Source organism: Condylura cristata, unplaced genomic scaffold, assembly GCF_000260355.1.
Source record: "Condylura cristata isolate star-nosed mole 26May11 unplaced genomic scaffold, ConCri1.0 scaffold00011, whole genome shotgun sequence".
Taxonomy (NCBI): domain Eukaryota; kingdom Metazoa; phylum Chordata; class Mammalia; order Eulipotyphla; family Talpidae; genus Condylura; species Condylura cristata.
This window is the reverse complement of record NW_004567112.1, coordinates 28,289,645-28,307,544: the sequence shown is the minus strand read 5'-3', so window position 1 is coordinate 28,307,544 and position 17,900 is coordinate 28,289,645. Positions and strand designations below refer to the sequence as shown.

The 17,900-nt window shown below is 49.4% G+C and overlaps 1 protein-coding gene across 2 annotated transcripts in view; it reads right to left on the bottom strand.

Annotated features, from left to right (window-relative positions):
* GRID1 (glutamate receptor, ionotropic, delta 1) overlaps positions 1-17,900 on the bottom strand; it is a 563,561-nt gene that overhangs the window by 438,655 nt on the left and 107,006 nt on the right. For both annotated transcript variants that reach the window (XM_004680682.1, XM_012723971.1), the window contains exon 3: positions 4,549-4,833. In XM_004680682.1, the coding sequence (XP_004680739.1) occupies positions 4,549-4,833 (285 nt within the window). The remainder of the gene's footprint in view (positions 1-4,548; positions 4,834-17,900) is intronic.

Here is a 17,900-nt window from a genome sequence, read left to right as displayed (position 1 = left end):
TCGTGAAGTACACTGCTGAGGGGAGCAGCGGGCGGGTCAGGAGAGGTCTGCCACGCCATGTGGTCTCCTCCAGGGCAGGCGGGGATCGAACTCATGCGGAAGTGGATTAAACTTCTTAGTGCAGTGCTTTAACCCGCTGTGCCACCAGGGAGGGCCAAAATGGGCAACATTTTAATAAAAAACTATAAAGCATGGAATGGTGAGCACCTAATCAAAATTATGGCAGACAGGACATGATAGGAGTAAGACACACAGGGATCCTTTACTTTTTTGTCTGGATTCATGGTTTACCTCATTATCATTCATTTAAATTAGCATATACGTTATAAACAAATGTGTATAACTTTTCATTTTTAAACAAATTTGAGAACAAGCACAAATAGACAATGGCCACTCTATAGTCCTCAAGCTTTTGTTCCTGTAAGATTCCAGCTCCCCATCCTTCCCACATCTGCAAGGTGGCCCAGGGGCCAAGCAGACACTGGCATACCCGAGAGATACAATGGAGGAGAGATCCTGGGGTCCTGACTTCCATCTCAGCCTGTGCAACTTTAGCCAAGTTATACTACACATTAGTTTCTTCATCTAAAATGAGTGCCTAGCAAAATAACTGCACATGGTGGGGACTCAGTGAATATTTGTTGAATGGCTTAGTCAATGGTTTCCAAGATCCATCACAACTACACCCCTCATCCAAATGCTGCTGCTTCTATCACCCACCCCATCTCCAACACACAAATGTATCCTAAATTTGAAGTGGTAATTCAGAAAGTCCTCTGTTCTGTTTAATCCAAACTTTTGGTATTTTAATGTTACAGATTTCCTCTCCCGCACGTCAGCTTCTTTTATTTTTCTTTTCACTGTCACAACAAGCACACAAGTATTTTCAATGGAACTTTACCAAATGGCACATCTTGAATTTTGTAAACCATATACAAACTTCTCTTTTGCTCCTCTTCCAAGTTTGACTCAGGGCTGATGTTTTTGCTTCTCTGGTCCTTGTATGACCCCTGACTGAAATGTCCAGCCCTCAGGCTCCATACAAGGCAGGACAGTCCTAGGACTAAAGGTAGCCTGGGGGGCAGGCAAGAAGATTCAAACCTCACCTAGCAAGGGTGGCATCTTGCACATGGCATTCACTACAGTGACTAAGCACACCAGCAAGGGCATGTCACAACCATTCTAAACCATACCCTCTCCTCCTTCTTGGCATCAACTCTGACTGACTGGGGACAGGAGAAAGATGCATGAGCCTAGGAAGCGCCAGACTACAGAAATAGTATGAGGCCTTGGCTAAATAAGTGGGTCTCACATTCTTTATCTGTAAAATACAACAATAATTCCACCTCAGAGAGATGTCAAATGGCTTAAATCAAATAGCATATATATAGTAGCGATACATCAAGATAATCACACCAAAAAAAAGCCATTTTATCCCCAAACTACTTTTGTGTGACTTTAGAAGGAATGAAATAATCTTTACACACGATTTGCTTTTTAGTTGGGCTCATCCTCATCTAGTGCTATAACGGTGAGATGAAGGAGGGGCCCCAAGGAGTTCTGGAGGCACTGTTTGTCTTGGCCATATCTTCCATGTAAATGCAACCACAGCCCTCTGACAGGCCAAAGCCAGCCATGGCAAGAGAGTGCCCACATTGCAAACTTTTGGGGCTAGGTGTGCTGCATCAAGTCACATATGAACTTCCACTACTTAAGCTCTCTTAACACAAGACATGTTGGAAACTGAACCAGAGGTTGGGCATGACCAGAACAAGCAGCAGAAATCAGAATGGTAAAAGTATTACAGAGAATGTATTGGGGTATAAATGTGGCTTCAAACATTCTCAAATCAGAGGGCCAATGGCCAGGTCAGACAAAGGCTGAAGGTCTGCACAGTATCCAAAGAAAGCAGTCTAACCTCCAGAAAGCCTAGAGTCAAGCAGATCAGCACCCTGGACAGCGACAGTACACTGTATAGCTTGTTCTGCCTGATGAATCCGCCTCACCTTCTAGATCAGAATGGGTAAATATGGCAGTGTGTGACCACCATCCCTTCCCCTGTACCATGGATGCCTCATGGAGCAATCATGGCACTTTCCATTGCTGCACCCACACAGACCCCTCAATAATCAAGTTGTTCAACCAGATGCGTGCAATGGTCCATGAGAAGGAAGCTGTTGGTTACTCTGCATCTTTGTGGAAGTACTGGCAAGTGCCAGTCTGGCTGAAAATGAGCATCAGTCCTACCAGAAATAGAAAATAAGTCCATGTCATAAAAAAGGAACACACCTTTTCCTTTTATTGAATGTTCAGGGTGAAAGAGAAGAGGGGTAGGAGAGTATCTGCAGAATGAAACATCTGCTTCCCAGCCCACTTCCCCAGGCTCAGAGGTCAGACTATCCAGCATGCTTGTCTTTCTATTTGCCCTTTGCCTTGTGTGAAAATTGTTTGAAATCTCCATGTCCTCATAAATAAGTCAATTCACCACATAATAATTTATTAGGCCCTACTCTGTGCCAGGTGCTGGGCTAAGCAGTGAGTACCATACTGCCCACATTCCTGGAACTTGTTGAGGATGTGCAGTGTTCACAAGGACATGCGTCAGGACAAGCTGGGAGCAGACTGAGAAGGATATGTGTGCCTACGAGATCATATCACTAAGGACCTATCTCTACAAGAAAGGAAGAAGGCTATGGATAGGGGGAGGGAAGGAGATTAGAGTATCTTTCCTTGAATGCTTGATTCTTAAACTGAGTAGGGGTTGGGTGAAATAAGAAGTAAACAGACGATGTCATCAGCTGTCATTCAGTCTGCAAGAATCACAGGAGTCCAGACAGGGTGAGCAGGTTGGAGAGCTGGTTCCCAGTAAAGCCACCTCCCAGCCTTGGAAAGAAAAAGGCTTGAAGAATTTCCATAGGGCATTACAGAAAGGACAGGTATGTGGGGAGGCCTCCAGACTCTGAATCACAGCATCTTCCCCACAGTGTCACTCCTCCCCAGAGACTGGCCTCATGACAGGCTTGATATCAGGGCTGAGCCACCAGCACAAAGGGCACTCTGGGGAAAGCCAGGCCCCTTAGAGATGCCCGGGGGGCTCCGCGGGGTGTGGCATGGCCTCCAACTCCTTCTCAGGGCCAGGGATTCGGTGGAAGCGGGAGGGAGAAGGCAGGTCCTGGACAGAGTCCAGTTTATGTGCTCGGGAGGCTCAGGTCCCGCTTGTCCCCATCAGCACCTCATCTTTATTTCAGCACAGTGACTGTTTGTTCTTTCAATTCCTCCTGGAAGACTCCAAACAGCATATTTGCTCAAGATCTGAAGACAACATTCCAGTCTTAGGGAAGCAGAGTATTTAGGCAAATGCAAACATATGCTAGTTTCTCTTCTTAGTTACATTCTTGGCAAAGGAATTATTTCACCAAGAGACAAATCAGGACTTTTGGGGGTCCACCCCATTCCACCCTGGCCCCTGCTATGAGGCTGCTGACTTTCTCCAGCCCCCACACCATGTAAGGACTCATGATGAGGGTGCCTGTGGCTATAAAAGAGTCACACAAGGCTCCCCAAGAAGAAATGCTCCATATCCTAACTGGAAGCCACACAAATCTACACATGACAGAGCCACATAGAAGTGAATACATACATCCAGGTACATGTAAATCCTGGAATATGAACAATGTCTGTGGAGTATGTCAAGGTGAAACACTGCTGGTGACACTGTACAACAGTTAGGCAAGATGACGCCACCGGGGAACCTAAGTTAAGGGCACATGAGATGACTGTTATTTCCTATAACTGTGTGTGAATCTCAATAGTCTCAAAATGAAGTATTTAAAAAAAAAAAAAACATAACAATCTAGAAACCACTTTACCTCCAGTCTAGGACTCGTCTGTTTTTACAGAGCAGCCATAAAAAAACCCAAAGTCATTTCCTAAAGCCATTTTTCTGGCTTCCTAACTAGCAAATTATGATTATTTTTTCAGATGGGAGGTCTTCAAAGAAGACATGTCCAGCCATGGCAGCCCAGTGACCCAGAACTGCACAACCCCAGCCTGACCGGATGACATTCAGGCTTTCCCTCCCAGGATTTTTTGCCCAAGACCCTGAATCTGAGGGAAGATCAGGGTGGAGAAGCCGCAAAGGCTGCATCTCCCATCCAGTATAAGGGGCAATCAGTATTTGGAGAGGAGGTTTCCGGGAGGATCCGCGCTGGCCGGCCTCCACGGCTGCCTGCATGCAGCCCTTCGGATCCCTGCCAGTAGTTTATTAATATTTTATTGAAAACTCTAAGATGATTCAAATTTCAGCTGTCATGATAAGGAGTCGTTGCTAGGCAACTTTAGTGCCTGTCTACAGATCTGTTTTGCAGCTCTTCCCCCACTCACGAAGCTCAAGGTTGGGCCCTATACCCTGAGGCCCACTCAGTTCAGATCACCAGCCACCATCTACACCTGGCCCACTTTGCAACACTGCTGTCAGCACAAGGGCCTCCCAGGCTGGCCAGGCCTCCACCAGAGCCTCAGCGCCTCCCTGCCCCCACACCAACTCACCATACTCACTGTCGTAGAACATGACGAACTTCTGCCAGCGCAGCTCTGTCACCAGCCTGAGCATGACGTCATTGAGGCGCACAGGTGGTCTCGAGGCCAAGGTGTAAGCCTCACCATCAGGGCTGGGGTTCAGGTGGCAGGCAGTGCGAGGTGACCCCCCTGGGTTGCGCTGGACAAAGAGGTGTGGGATGTGCATGGCATCTGTGAGGGACTGCAAAGCATTGGCAGACGCACAACCGGTGGATGTGACCAAGGCCAAAATCCCCTGGGTCATGAGGTCACAGGCTGGAAAGAAAAGGGAGAGAAGAAGGAGTCACATGAGGGAATGCCACACCCCATTCCATCCGCACATCCCACCCTGGCTGCTGCTGTAGGGGTCCCGCAAAACGCTGCCTCCCTCTAGGGACTTAGACCCTCCTGGGGCCAGGTCAGTGACTCTCACATGCAGGGTTTCATTGGTGCGCTTAATAATCCTTCCAGCCAGCTAGTCTCTTGTCCCTTCCGCGGTGAATAAACAGAGGCCAAAAGAGACAAAGTAGCTGGCCTTATGTTACTCAAAGGGGACTGGTAAAGCAGCGGTCCAACCCGCACCTGCCTAACAGACCCATCTGCACTGCTAAATTAGCCGACCTATTTCCCAACTGGGAGCCCCCCAGAGCCAAGAACTCACTGTGCGGACCTACATATCCCCAAGGCCATATCACAAGCTGAGAACATACTGCGTTCTCTACAATTGTTGGCTGGGCTGAACTGACTAGGACTGAAGGGAATGAATTAGAAATCAGAAAGTCGAGGAGACACTTACCCAGAGGACCCCAGTTGTGGGCAAATAAACAAACCTGAACGAGGTCTCCTAGCGAGTCAACAAGATTCCTATCACAAAAATGCTATCATATGACCCCTATCACAAAAAATGATGTCAAACCCCAGAAGAAGCCCAGGGTCATTCAAGTCAATTGTCACTAACAAATAGAGATGCTCTGCAGTGAGGGCAGTTGTGCAGACTTGGGGGGCGGGGGAGGGCTCCAACAGGACCCCAGCCAGCAGCCTATTCTAGGGCTGCTGCACTCAGGACTCAGATTTTGAAGTCACCCAGTGAGCAGGTGGGGCACCCTTTTAGCCAAACACTTACACCTTTGGGGGACAGCAGACCAGTTAATAGAGATGCAACCCACTGCACCAGTTGGGGAGCAAACATTTATTAATAATGCTCAATGTGACGGCAGGAATGTGGGAAAGCAGATGCATTTTCAAAACACAGCCTGTGAATGTCAGCAGGCCATCTGCTGCAGACGGCAGACTTTTGAACAACTTTGACAATGCAGTTCTTTCGGCTGAGAGCACTTGGGTTTATGTAATGCCTGAGACAAGGCTGAGAGAAGGAGTTGAAGTACAGGAAGAGGAAAACCCCTACACACTTCCATGCCCCAGAGACTGGCTGCTCCCCTACTGAGGGCTCTGGGGGAGGGGACACACACACACTCCTGGACACCAGCAGGACGATATGGCTGGTGCCCACAGTTCTTCCTTCTGACTTCTCAGCCTCCAAACACAAGACAGTGGAAAGATGCATTTACACAAAAAGCTCTCTGAAGTGTCTCTTAACAGTCAAACAGCCACCCAAATGCTCTGGTCCACTCCCCCCCCCCCATCCAGGCTCCACAAGGCCAAATTCTTCTCCTACATAAAAATCCAACCATGTCATGCTCCTGGTTAAAGTCTGGAGTAACTCCCAAGAGCCTACAGGACCGTCAAACTCCACAGGGAGTCTGACCTGTGACCTCACATTCCTTCCCAACTTCACCCGCCATGCTCCAGCAACTGCCCACCCTTCCGCTCCTCAAACCCACCATGTTTCCCATGGCCCCTTGAAACTCACTCTCCAAAACTCAGACTCAACATTGCCAAAGAATCCTTCGTCATGTGCTCCCCTGAAGCCACACTTCCCCATCTAGGAATAATCACTGCCTCTAAACTCAATCTTTCCTACTTGACCTCGAGCTCCAGGAGAACAAGGGCTATGTCTGTCCTGCTCCTCATCCTTCTCCAGACATGCATCATGGCAGTTGAGAAATCTGGGACAGAATAACCTAGGCTGTGACATGTCCTGTAACTCTACCTTGGACACATATCCAAACCATGGGAATGGCTTTAGATCCAAAAACATTCAAGACACCTCTCCATGCTCTTGAAATACTGCTAACAACCACAAGATTCAAACAGATGAGTGCTTATGAAAGTTCTCCTTTTGTTGAAAGCATAGGTAGCTTTTAAAACTATTTATGATGGCACCACATTAATATGGGAACGTGTGCCATAAAAAAGTTATGTGGGAATAATACAAAATTGTATGCATTTTATGATATTTTATGACATCAATTAAATAAACAACATGCACAAAAGACCAGAAGCAAATGTCACAAAATGCCTTTTTTTAAATGACTGCATTTTAACCGAATGGTGTCACTTACATGTGGAATGTAGAGAAACCAAAAGAGTAAGATGAGATGAAGTGAACCTTGAGAGCTGACCACAGAACTGAGGCACTCAGCGGTGCAGGGAGAGAACAAGTGGGAAGCGAGCCTATGGTGGCTGCTGTGGTGACCGCAACGGGGGCAAGGGGAGGATCGATAGTTACAAATGCCAACAACGATGTAAGCTGATGATACTTCAACTTTTTAAAAAGTGAGTGCACTTTAGAAGAAAACCGGAAGTGGTTTTCCTTCTTTGCATTCTACTGACACTTCGCGTTGTGAACAGGTATTTCCTTTAAAAAGGAAAATAATCCTCCAGTAGTGGGTATGTACGAGGAGGGGCAACTTCATGAGCATTTTCTTTGTCAAACACTCTGTCCGGTTCTGTGTGCATATGAATTCACATTATTTTTATGACAGCTGTGTAGTGTAGATATCATTGTTGCATTTTCCAGATAATGAGATCTGAGGTCACACAACCGATAAGCAACAAGGCTGGACTGAGATGAGACGCTGGCCGGTCTAAAAAACACTTCTGCAAGTTGGCCAGGTGAAAACACCATAAAATTCGATGCTCATCATGTGCAGAAGTTGGTGAAAAAGAATGCAAATAAAAGAGGCAAAGCGCACACTGACAGCTAAGGTGCAGTGACGATGAACGGTTTGTATAACTTCCCTTATACTTACTATCCTTGGTGCTGAAGCATTTTATAATTTAAAAAGTTATCTTAGGAAATAAATTGTACAGCTCTAGGATGTGAAGTTGTCCAGGAACTGGAACCCTGAGTCCCAGCCCAGGAAACACAGGAGAGGGTTCACTGCAACCACTGGTCACTCCCAGCTCTGTTGCCCACCCTGCCCAGTTCCCCCAGGTCATCCCCTGTCTTCTGTTGACAAATCCTATCCCCATTCAATATGCAAAAGTGACTGACAATCTGAGCCCCAGGTCCCCAACTTGGCCATGCATTGCCCTACTCACCTCCTGCACGCCTCGTGCCTACCTCTGTGCACATACTATGTACAACCCCCTGAGTGGAGCACAAACTCAAGGCCATAGATCAGGAGAATCACAGGCTCCTCTTTCAGGGCTTAGGAAGGACCAAGGAAGCAGACCCACAAATCTGGTCTGTGAGGAAGAAGAGAGGAGTTTGGTCAGGGCTTTGAAGGAATATAAGGACTTAGACCAGCAGAGATGGGGAAAAGCAGCATGAGTGGGGGCTACAAGCTGATAAGACACAGGGGCTGGTCAAAAAGAATGAGTTCAGGGAACAGGCATCCTGCCCCAGACCTGGCTGGCTGCCCTTCCCCAGCCCTGCTGCAACCAAAAACACCAGCTTCCTGGTGGGCCTGGACTCAGTGAGGGCTGAAAAGAAAGGCACTAGAATCTCACAGTTCAAAAAGAAGTTCTGGTTGGGGCTCCTTCAGCAGCAGCCAAGTGGCCTGAGCCTTCACTTCCTCTTAAATGGGGATAATATTCTCTACCCATGAGGGAGGCACTGGCCAAGTAACTGGAGCACCCCATGCCTGTGCACAAGATACTAAATAGATGTCTGTTTCCTGCCTCTCTCCTTGGGCATCCCCAGGTCCCCATCAATATGCCGGGGTCTAAGAAGTTAGCAGAGAACAATCTCATTCACCCCACCTTGATGGCCTGACCCACAGAGAAAGGCACAGTGGACCACACCCCCCAGGGCCACCTGCAGCAGCCCTCGTCTCGTCAAGCTTGCTTCGCAGCAAGCAGGGTGAGTGATTAAGGCTGGAAGCCTCTCCCAGGCACTAATGGAGAGACCCGTCACAAGTCAATTTCCAATCCGCCGTGAATGGCCTGCTAATTGGGGCACTGTTGAAATGATGGTTATTTAGAGGCTCCTAACATAAGAATAATAAGATCAAAATACATCAGCTCAAAGCCAAATCAGCTATTAGCTTAATCAAGGTTGTGTGATCATTCCTGGGATGGGACTTTACACAACTCTCACCCCATTTGTGGAGAGAGGTGCTGCACCCCAATGCCAGGCTCCAATAATCTGGATCCAGCCTGCCACACATTCCACGGAGCCTTGGGCCACGGGATTGGTCTTCTCTGAGTATTTTCTTTTCTTTTCTTCTGAAAGACCAGACGTGGTCTCCAATGAGGTGAGGTCCACTCCAGCAGCCCCTGCTACTCTGAGGCCACAGCGTGCTCCAAGGGTGCCGTGCCGGTCACACACCAGGTCTTGCAAGGTTAGAGCCAGTGCACTGCTGGTGTGCGGTAGGGATATAGGAGTTACCCACTCTTCAGCCTACAGGTGTTTTTGCAGCTCGCTCGAAGATAACAGCCTTTGTTATAAGTCTTGGTCTCCAATATCATACAGTCACAAAGCTGATCTCTCTCTTGATTACAACAATGCAGGCTTGATGGGTTGGTAAGGGCTCCTGAGAATGGTTCATCAACTGCAAAAGTCAGTGGAGATGAATGTGGTAAGCAGTTTCAGGCCCCCTTGCCCCAACTGTGGGTCCCCGACACCAAAAGGGTCCCTGCCAATATCTCCAGACTGCTCAACCATTCCCCAGGAACTGAGGAGAAGTGACACGTCAGAGCCTAGGGTTGAACCAGACAAGAGGAGCCCGGCCTTCCCAGATAGTCCCACGATCACCTTCCTGCCAGGTCCCCAGCATGCTGCTGACCCAGGCTTCTTCAGACACACGTGCTTAGCACAGCACAAGGCGCTGGTCACATCGCAGGGCAGAGGGGTTCTCAGTAATTCACCCCAGGGAGTTTTCTGATCCCTAGTGAAAACTGAGATGCAGAGAGCTCTGTTCTCTAGGCCAGGCTCACCCAGCCAGAAATCAGATGGAAAGAGAGCGCCAGAATCACACCACCTAGAGCACTTACAGCCAGTCCCAGCAAGAAATGGTGGCAAGCAGGGGACAGAGCCCACGATTCCATAGCTGATGGAATCTTCTACCCTGGATGGAAACTTCCAGGACAGCACCACAAACTGGTGCAGGGAAGGAGTCGGCAAGGTGGAACAGAGCACCTGCTTCTCCTCCACTGAAGGAGAACCCATGGCTCACCAAGCCACTCAGAGCCTGAAGGTGGGAAGATGGGAGGTGGCCTCCTATTTATTGATCTGTGCCCAATCTTCTCCATCCCCATGGGGATGCAGAATAATTCTCAGGTCAAGGCTGAAGGAAGCAATACCCCCAGAGGCTTATGTTAGAAGACACTCAGCTCCAGGTGCCAACCTGGTAAAGATGCTCCCCAGCCAACCAGTCCCATCCACCCACACTTGCTTCTCCTGGAAGACACGATCCCCGATTAGGCAAGAGCCACCCCTGCAGCCCCTGCTGCTCTGAGGCCACAAACCCCCCTCGACCTCATGTGCTAACCTGCCTCTGAGTAACCCCTTAATGAATGACTGGCTTTTCCAAATGAACCAGGTAAGCGGGCCCTGTACCTGAGGACACAGCATGAAAGACATGCCTTCACTCAGAAAAGGCTTGACAAGACTCTGCTGGCCTCAGGCAGCAGAAGGGAAAGCCCTGCTCTGCATAGCCCAGGCCTCAGCCCTGCCCTCCCAGAGGGATGGAGGAAGAAAATTCAGCTTTAGGCACCCCAGCACCTCTGCCGGCTCCCAGGCTGGCTCCTTTGGCCACCTGTTACCCCAGTCACCTTCACAGACACCAGTCCTCCCATCCCCCAAGTTAGCTGTGCCTGCCTCTGCCCCTTTCAACTGGCACTGGCTTTATTAATATTTGACTGCTAATAGCTAATGCTTTAAATTAAGATAGCATTTATAAATACTTTATAGTCAATGAATAATTGACCAAATTTAGTGTTGTCATAACTCATAGTGAATTATTGATCTATAGAGAATATTTTTCATGTTTTATTAAGATATTGAAAAGGTAAACAAAACCATGAAGTGGGGGGGTGCATGGGTGGCTGCTTCAAAAACAGGGGAGGACCAGCATTCTGGCCATACAGTCCCCTCCACTCACCATCAGAAGGCACCCTAACCGGAGGGCTGCCACCTCTCCCTCCTGAACACATGCTTCTCTAGAGCACATGCTTCTCTAGCTGCAATGATGCTTCTCTAGCTGCAATGCTCCCCAACATGTCTCTGGCTAATGCTCCTCATTCTATAACTGTGGGGGTAACTGTCACTCCCAAACTCCCCTCACAGCCCTTTGAGTATGCCACGCACCGATATTTGCCATTGTGGCAGCTGCTGGTCAGTCTTTATCTGAACGTGAACAGAAGCACCTGTAGACTGCCTATACTACACCATTTCTTATTCCTGACAATTCTGTCCTTAAGTACTATATTTGTTGACCTATTTCAGGGGTGAGACAGAGTTAACAGTCCTCCCAAGGGCTGCACATACTCAAGTCTTCCCAAAGGTGAAGCCACAGTCCATAATTTGGAGATACAGAGCTTCTTATAACTATCTCTCCACTTTTAGGAGGGCTTCACCAAGTTGGAAGGTGCCAGGGTCAGTGGGGAGGAAAGCTGATTGGGCCCAAAGTTTGGTCTGGGCAGGCAGAGCCTGGGTGGACCTATCCCAGGAGCCCCCCAAGGCTGGGACCTCCCACCCGCCTCTGGTCTCATGTTCAACCCAGTCCAGGATAGCTGGAGGAAGCAGGGCCAAAGGGTCTCACTGGATGATGGACTGTGGCCCAGCACCAGCAGGACACGCAGAGCTGACTAGGAGCTTGGGAACTCGCTGGCGGCGCTGTGCCGATCTCTGGAGCCTCATCCTTATGCCAATTAATGAATCAAAACTGATTCCCTGCTCCCACAGATTGGAAACACAGGAACACTGGGTGGGATCATGCTGGCTTATTTATAGCTCTCCAGTTCCTCGTTAATGACTTTTACTGCTCCGCCAATGGAACGCCAGACTCCCAGACCGGGAATCACAGGGAAGCCTACACTGTGAAAGTTAAATCAGGACAGGGAAGAGTCCCGGGAGACTCAGAGAACCTCGAAAGCAGTAGAGCAATAGAGCCTGCAGACCTCTCAGAGCCCCAGACCTTTCTTCTAGGGCTCCTCCTCACCCAGCCCCAGAGTGGCACCCCCTCACCTGTCTACATTCCTTCTCCTACTGGTCCCCCTGCCTCCCAATGCTTCTGAAGCTCAGCACCCAGCAAGACACCAGAATACCTGCCATGCTCCCCAGTGCCTGGAAGTCAAAGTCCAGCCTGTGAGACCCCCATCAGCCCTTTGCCCCACAAACCAGCAGGACACCAGTCTATTTTCCAGTCTTCATGCCCTATGCTCTCTGCACATCAACATGCACACACAGACCTCACACATGCTGAGTCCCTTGCCTTAAAACGTCCTTCCACCTTCACTCTGCCTTTTAAACTCCTACTCATCCCCCAAAGACCCACACTACATGTCCCCATCTCTATGGAACCTCCTTTCTCCTCCCCCTACTGGCATAATTAATCAGCCCTTTTCCTTGGCTATCCTAGCACTCTTCCATTGTGTATATATTTGATTTCATGCTTAATCCCTAAAGTCCAAAGCAAAGGGACTGAGTTTCTTTGTCCTCAGGCACAGTACCTAAAACAGAGATAAGCAGAGGATGTTGGGTAAAGGATGAGTAAGAGAAAGCACAGATGTGTATGTACTAAGGAAATGATTTGAAATGTCAGTGCAACAAGGCAAACATGTAATCCAGAAAATTTATGCATGGGAAGGGAAGGAAGCAATGGGAAACTGCCTTGTGCTAAGCAGGGCTAGGCCTGTGCAACTCCATCAGAAGAGAAATAGTGGGTTTGGGGGCCTCCTAGACTTGACCCAAAATCTAATGCCTGCAGGGATGAGTTAGGGAGCTCTAATAAACTCACATCATTCTAATTCTTCCCAAGAAATCGGGATTGTTTAGAGGAGAGAAAAGACAAGTGTCCTGAGAGAAGCAACAGTACTGTCCTGGAGCAGCTATGGGTGAGACCAGCAGCCGGAGGACAGCTATGGTTCCCTGAGCCCCGAGGCAGGACCACCGGGGACCTGGCCCATGCAGCAGACTGAGTCAGGACAAAGCCAGAAGCCAGAGAACACAGGAGCTTCTGGGGAGCTAAACTGTCCCCAGCATAACAACAAAGGAACAACGGGGGCAGGAGCACCCCTGTGTGGCCACGAGCATCCCTGGGTAGCCACATCCAGGGCAGGCTGGGGCAAAAGAAGAAACCCTGCCACCCTCCCCAATTCCATGACTAGGAGAGCATGCCCACACTCTGGAAGTGAGCCCAAATGAGTTATTTGGGCTGCCCATCCCCCTTCAAGTTTCACCCCTCCTCAGGGAGCTCAGCCACTTCCCTCCTGATGTCCAGCCTGTCCACCTTCAAGCCCCCATGCCTTGCCATCCAAGGAGATGACACCTCAGCACACTGCTCCTCACATGGCACAGTGCTCATCTCATGGCACTTAGATTGCAACAGGGAAGTGAGGTACAGGGGACTGGCTAGGCTCAGCCTCTCAGCTTCTAACAGTAACTGGGTTCTGCTCAGTTCCTCACACCCTTCTGTGGTCCTGGCGAAACGTCAAACCAGGCAGTCATCCCCTTATTGTCCATGCTCACCACTGACTGGACAGTGGGGGAAATGGGACCCCCAAATACCTCAAGCATCTCCTACAAATGGACTTCCACCTGCCCAGTCATGGATGTTCCTCCCAGAAGGCAGTGATCAGGAAGCCTAAGCCATGTCCCTGCTCCCACTCTGCTTGTCTGAATGTCAGTGTCCTGTGTTTTTCGGCGGGGGGAGACCGAGGAACTGGTGGCAACTCCTGTGTGACACACAAGACATGAAAATAAAGTCTCTGGAACAAAATATTTTTGGCTAAATGCTAAGATTCTAATTCTTTGCCTTGGAAAGTGTCCACTCAGTCACTCAATTACTAAGTGCTTAGTACCCTCCTTTCCAACCTCCATTTTTTTTTTCAAGGTATCAGCAATTGTTTCCTACTTTTATTTACTTATTTTGTTATTTTCACTTGGGGGTTACAATTTTACTCCTCCGTACATACACTGAAGTCCGACAGCACATGGGTCTGCTGTCACAGACCTGCAAGGGCTAGCACAGAGAGAAATGAAGCTTCCTTCCCTCCTAGAGAGGGGACAGCCAGTGGGAAGAGGCCGAGTCCTGTGGCTGGACTGCCTGGATGCAAATCCATGCTCTGCATCCTACAGCTATGTATGAATGGGACAAGTCATATCTTCTCCGTGACCCACCTTAAAAATGGGCTTCTCAGCCCTCCCTGGTGGCGCAGCAGGTTAAAGCACAGCACTGAGAAGCTAAAGACGCTTCCACATGAGCTCGATTCCCGCCTGCCCCGGAGGTGACTCACGTGGCGTGGCAGACCTCTCCTGACCTGCCCGCTGCTCCCCTCAGCAGTGTGCTTCGTCGATCTGCCTGTTCTGCTCCCCACTCTGTCTCTGGCGAATCTTCTCACCACCCTGCACCTCTGGCCTGTACCCCAGTTCTATATGCATAAATAAATAAATCTTTAAAAAAAATGGGCTTCTCAAACTGCTAAAAATGGAGATTCCATGTGACCCAGCAGTCCTACTCCTAGGCATCTACCCAAAGGCCACAAAAACAATATTTCAAAAAGACACCTGCAGCCATGTGTTCATGGTTCCACTATTTACAATAGGGAAGATGTGGGATCAACCCAAATGCCCAAAAATAGATGACTGGTGCAAGAAGAGGTGGTATAGATACACAGTGAATATTACTCAGCAATCAAAAAGATAAACTCATGCCATTTGTGGCAACATGGATGGAACTAGAAAAGATCATGCTTAGTGGAATAAACCAGAAAGAAAAAGAGAAATACCTGATGGTTTCACTCATAGAAGGTGTGTAAGGGATCAGGGGGGAAAAAAACATATATATATAGAGAGAGAGAGAGAGAGTGAGAGAGTTATATATAAGTTATTCTATATAATTTATATATTATATATGATATATAGTATACAGTATATATTTATATATATTTATATATATATATATATATATATATATATAGTAATTGTATTAAAAAGAACATCAAGTAACAAATATAAACCAGAGACATTCTATGGGGGAGAAGAGGGAACCAGGATCAAAGCTGCAGTGGGAAGAGCATATGAGACTATGGTGATGGCACATGGGTGACATGGTGGTGGGAAGCCACGGGATTACGACTGAGATGAAAATATGTACAGAATGAAGAATAATGTAAAAAAATGTGTATTTAGAAAATTAGAAAAATGTATCTATAAAATAAAATTTTTAAAAATGAGCTTCTAATGGTCCCTACCTCCCAGGATACAAGTGGAAACTAGTGAGTTAGAACTGAAAACCTTGTCTAGCACCAGTAAATGCAGCTAATTGACCATCTACTGAGCAAAAACCAGAGGAGAAAGCAGCTAAGCCACGTTTAAAAACAAGGAAACTCAGAACCAGGCAGAGACAGCCCAACACCATCCTCTGCCCACCTGTGCATATCCGGGGCAGAGTGCCCGGGAACAATTCTGCAGGTGAGGCGTGAGTGGGGCTCACACACTGCTGGGTTTTTCCTGCCAAACTGTGCAGCTGCCTTTCTCATTTACCCCAAGGTACCCACCCCAAACCAGTGAGTCTTGACTTCTAGTATCTGATCATCACCCTAAAAGACACTGCCTCCAAAACTGCAGAGTTTGGCCAGGTTTAGAGAATGGTCTAGAGGGGCAACCACCACCTGAGGGTCTCTCGAGAAAGAAGGGATGCTTCAGACCTGGACCCCAGAGACAGAGACTGGTTCTACCAGTCCCACATCCCAAAGAAGAGGAAGGAGGCCTATAGACACTGGCCACGGCCCATGCCTGCTCTGGCCAAGCCGTCCAGTCTTGCTGAGCCCAGCTCAGAGGATCTCCCTCCCCCTTCAAAAAAAAAATAAAATTTCCAGCTGGCCCTGGTACATTACCCACAGCAGCTCCCAGGTGCTTTGGAGCAGACGGAGAGAGAAATCAGAAATCTCCTACAGGCAGTGGGGATGAGAGGGGATCTTTGCCAGTGATAATGAAAATTTTCACAGTAGCAGATGCTTGGAGAAAATTGAAAAACAGTACAACAAAATTCACAAACCAGAGGAACTTAAGAAAACCCTGATCAGAGGGGCTCAATTTTCCTATTGGCAGCTTTGCAGCCACAGAAGATTAATTGAAGCCAGGTCCTCCCCACCACGCAGTCAGATTGCCCCAGAGCCTATTGCAATCTTGCCAAGCGCCTACTGTGTGTCCAGCCAGGGCCCACACTGAGAACAGAGATGAGACAGATTTGGGCCCAGGTAAAGAAAAGGCCATCTAGGAAAGGAGCCTGGGAGTGGATTAGGATGGGGTTCAGTGTCCAGGGCAGGATAGCAGGTGAAATGCAAGTGGACCTGGGGGTGCTGCTCAGAGTTCGGGAAGGTAATACCAAGACAGGACAGAGATAAAGAAAGGGTCAAGAGAAGTGTGCAAACAACGCATCTGCCAAGAGTGGAGAGTCCAGTCGGGTTAAGGTGGACGGGAGGCGAGTTCCTGGTAGAAGTCTTGCCTGCCCACTGAAGGCTTGGTTTTGCTCCCTTGAGCATTAGGGAGCCTGGGAGGTCCCTGAGGACAGGCAAGGCCTGTCTCAGTTCAACTGACTGAGCAGCGCTTTGGGACAGGGGCCCTGTGAAGTGAGAGGACGGGAGGCCAAGCTGACTTCTGCTCTTTGCCCCAGAAGAACCTGGGGCAGGAGGCAGAGGAAAGGTCGGGACCATGAAAGTCAGCAGAAGCACAGGGAGGAAGCAAGCAGGTGGCCAGACCTAGAAGTCCAGGCCCCACTCTCGAGCTGGCAGGACTCAGGGACGGGCACATATCACCTGGCAGCACCCGTCAGCCAGCACCTCCATGGGTCTGGGCATCACCATGTCCTCCCTCCACACAGGGCAGCCGAGGCTTAGCAGTGTAAGTCTCCTGCGATCTCATGACGCTCTCCATGTGAGTGTGGATGTTAGGGCCAGAGTCCAGGCCTTCTGAGGAGCACAAGCTGCTCGGCCTAAAGCCTGGATCGAGGACGCACAGGGCAGGGCAGAATGGGAGCCAGTGTCTCCCCAGCCTGGGGATGTATGGCCAGCCCTTTAACCACCAGCTACCATTCTGGTTGCCCCAAGAGGTAAGATCTCAGTGTCCAGGGAAGGAACTGGCTGAGAAGAGTGGGTGATTTGGACAGGGAAAGCAAGGCCTTCACCCAGCTCCATGCCCAAAGAAACCCCACAGAGGCTACGTGTGTTCCAGACCAGGCTGAACTGGGGAGCACACACTGTGGGCAGGCCTGTCTCAGTTCAACTGACTGAGGAGGCAGAGGAAGCTCTGGAAGGTGCTCAGCACCCCTGGATACAGTCAGGTCCGTGGCAGCTCTGCCCCAACACCCTGCTTGGGTCCTCCCCGCCTGACTCCTCATGCACTGACAGAGCCACTCAGAGACAGGCCGGGTGGGGTGTGGGAGAGCACACGAGTAAGACAGACACAGCCCTCTCCTCCCAAGGGCCCCAGCCCAAGCTGGCACTGCCAGCCCCAAGCCGGGGCCCTGACTCCACCTGGGAAGACACGATGCTCTCGCACACCCAGGCCGCGTTCCCTCGACACAGCCATCCAGAGCCCTGGCCATTGTCACAACACCACCCTACCTCCTTGTCCCCTTCCAAGTTCAGCTCAAGCAAGCCCATGCAGAAGTCTCCTGCCACTGCCCACCCCCACTGCCCGAGTGCAGCTCACCTGGCACCTGCTACCCTACACCATCACCTCTGCCTCTGCCAACAAGCTGAGCCACTGGAAGTCAGTGGCCGTGTCGAGGCCACTTCGGAGTCTCCAAGGGCAATGTTTATGCAGGAGTAAA